Raw genomic sequence first — 2600 nt, 5'->3', positions numbered from 1 at the left:
AGAGCGCGAGAGAACGAGAAAGGGAGAGACAGAGCACGCGAGAGAGACTGGAGGGGAGAGCGAGACAGGCAGAGACAGAAAAGGAAGGGAAGAGAGGAGAGCGAGCCCGAGAGGGAGAGCCCGAGACAGGGAAAACCAGAGCGCGTGAGGGGAGAGACAGAAAAGGAGCAAGAAGCGATTTCATCAAGGATAATAAAGGCTGCTCTCGCCGGTGGCTGGTATTTTTTTTTTTTAATCAAATACCGGCACTGCATCAGTCCGGAAGCTTGGTCCAAACACCGGGCTCCCAAATTAATCATCGGCCTTTGGGGGCGAGCAAACGCCTCATTTTTACCTATGGATTAAATCAGCAAGGGAATTCGGTGTTAAAGGCACCTGGGCATCGGGCTCCACAGGCGGCAGCCATTAGCTCTCCTCGTTCGCTTTCGGCCTCGGGGGCGGCGCGGCTGGCAGTCTGCCGCATGCACGCTCCCGGACACGGCGGCCACACACCCCCAAGGAAGCGACTGGGGCCACACCAAGCATTTCACAATGTAATCTTTATTTTCATCGGTCATACAAATAACTTTCTAGAACATTACAGGGCAATCAAGTTAAGATGCGGCGGTTCAAGATCATGAAGTCCAGTGCCGAACCCTTCGTGGACGGGTAACTGCCCGATCGCCGGCCCCTGCCGGCGCATCTCGACTTTACATGTGGATAATGCAGGTAGCTATCTAAGTGCCCTCGAAACCAGGACTGGGGAAGGGGGAGAGGGATCCCTTCACGGCGCATGCCTCGCAGGGATCTAGGAAACCTCACTCCGCTTCTCTTGTTCAATTGCTGCGGGGACCAGAAGATACATTTTAGTCTAGAGCCCAGAGGAGGGAGGGGGGAGTGGAGGGGAGGGGAAGGCCACGGCGGGGGCGGGGGCACTGGGAAGGGGCGAGCCGGGGGCCGCCGCCCGTCCTGGGGGTCCCTCGGGGGGCCGCACTCACTCTCTTTGGTGGGCAGAGTGTTCTTCTCCTGCGTCTCCGTCTTCTTGAGCTTGGCCTTGTCGAAGCTCGCGATCTCCCCCAAGTCCGGCTTGTCTGCCATCTTCGGTTCTAGAGAAGCCTGCGGGTCAAACGGACGGGCCTGACCCGGCTGGAGACGCCCCGCCCCGCGCTCGCTGGACGCCCACCCAGCGCCGCCCGTCCGTGGCCTGTCACCCAGTCCGAGGGCGGCCCCGCAACCGCTCACGGACACGATTTCCCAGCGCCGCCGCCGCCGCCACAAGCCCGAGGGCTCCACGTCTGGTGCTGCCGCCGCCGCCGCCGCCCCAGCCGCCGGCCTCAGCCGCGCGCGCCCTCCAGCCCCGGACGCCCGGCGGCGGTTCCTGCACGCTGCACACGTCCGGAGGCCAGGCGAGGAGGCGCGCGCCGCCCGGCCGTCAGTCGGTCCGCTGGCCAGGCGGGGTGTCCCCACGAGCCGCGCAGTGCCCAGCCGTGCCCCGCCCCGCCCCATCACAGTCCGCCCGAGCTCACCTCGCCGCTGTTGCACCTCGCTCCTAACGCCTCCTGCTCCTGCGGCTGCAGCCAGAGACAAAAGAGCGCGGCCCGCCCCGCGTCTTATATAGCCCTCCGCCCCAAGGCCCGGCCCGGCCCGCCTCCACCGCCTCGCCCCGCCCCCACTCCCGGGAGAGCACCACCCCCCGGGCCGCCGCCCACCCGGGAGCTTGCGGTGGGTCAGAGCCTGCAAACTAGGGGCGGTGGCCGGAGGCGTGTGCGAACCCATGCACATAGACACGCATGCAGACACGCACACCCGTGCACGCACACATACATGCACGCTTCCGTGCGCGGCGGCCACGTCCTGGACCCTCCGTTCCCGCGGTTGTCTACTTCCCGATCCTCGTTTTTCTTTGCTTTTTGCAAGGCCCGGTTTGCAAGACTGCAGAGGCGACTTTTTTCCCGGGGCATTTCTCCCTCCCGCCAAGTCCGGGCTCTGCTCGTTCTAGGCCGGTGCCCGCCAGACTTTTGTTTCTCTCGGCAACGAACGCAGCCCAGGGACGTTACCCTGACTCCCACTCACGTGCCTGCGGGATCGGGACTAGGTGGGCCATGCCAGCAGACCCCACGCGCCATCCAGCCCCTCCTGCGCGGAGACCCCTAATCCTGGCGCTGGGTGCATCGTGGCCACACCAGGCAATCCCTTTCCCGCAGGAGCCAAAGAGCCTGGCCTCCGCATTTCCCCCCAGGGACATGTTTTTAGAGGCTTGACCTGGCTTAGTCCCCCATTCCGCAAGGAGAGGGGGTCATGAGGCAAATGTGTGCTATATGGATATGTATATAAAATGCACGCATATCCACACGCGGGATATATTTGTGTATTTCCCTACACACGCGCTGAAATACACACTCCGTATTTCCCCTAGAGACTCGCTTTTTTTATAGACAGACCTGTCCATTCCCCAATAAGGCAAATGTGTGCACGTATGGATGTGTATATAAAACACCCACGTACGCACGCGGGGGATATACTTCTGCGTATCCATACATAGGCACTAATATGCCCATAGAGACACGTGTGTATGTACGCTTACACACAAGCCCTCGCATCCATACACATTGCAGTGCAAA

General features: G+C 61.8%; 1 protein-coding gene across 2 annotated transcripts; it reads right to left on the bottom strand.

Moving 5' to 3' along the window:
- Window positions 1-524: 524 nt before the first annotated feature.
- On the bottom strand, window positions 525-1619 carry TMSB10 (thymosin beta 10). 2 transcript variants are annotated; one of them, XM_051974344.1, is made up of 3 exons: window positions 1506-1619; window positions 978-1085; window positions 525-822 (listed from the first exon to the last, which is right to left on the bottom strand). In XM_051974344.1, the coding sequence occupies exons 2-3, from the start codon at window positions 1075-1077 to the stop codon at window positions 788-790; spliced, it is 135 nt and encodes a 44-aa protein (XP_051830304.1). In that variant the 5' UTR covers window positions 1078-1085; window positions 1506-1619; the 3' UTR covers window positions 525-787. The 2 variants fall into 2 exon arrangements, with proteins under 2 accessions (XP_051830304.1, XP_051830305.1); XM_051974345.1 differs by having other exon boundaries at window positions 978-1095; window positions 1506-1603.
- Window positions 1620-2600: the final 981 nt, after the last annotated feature.

Source organism: Antechinus flavipes, chromosome 2 (genome assembly GCF_016432865.1).
Source record: "Antechinus flavipes isolate AdamAnt ecotype Samford, QLD, Australia chromosome 2, AdamAnt_v2, whole genome shotgun sequence".
NCBI lineage: Eukaryota > Metazoa > Chordata > Mammalia > Dasyuromorphia > Dasyuridae > Antechinus > Antechinus flavipes.
Note: the sequence above shows the minus strand (reverse complement) of the source record. Positions and strands in the feature narration are given on the sequence as shown.

Coding starts and splice junctions, on each gene's coding strand:
- TMSB10 (XM_051974344.1), bottom strand. CDS start 1,077: ATGGCAGACAAGCCGGACTTGGGGGAGATCGCGAGCTTCGACAAGGCC. Junction 823..977: donor CACTCTGCCCACCAAAGAGA/GTGAGTGCGGCC, acceptor TGGTCCCCGCAG/CAATTGAACAAGAGAAGCGG.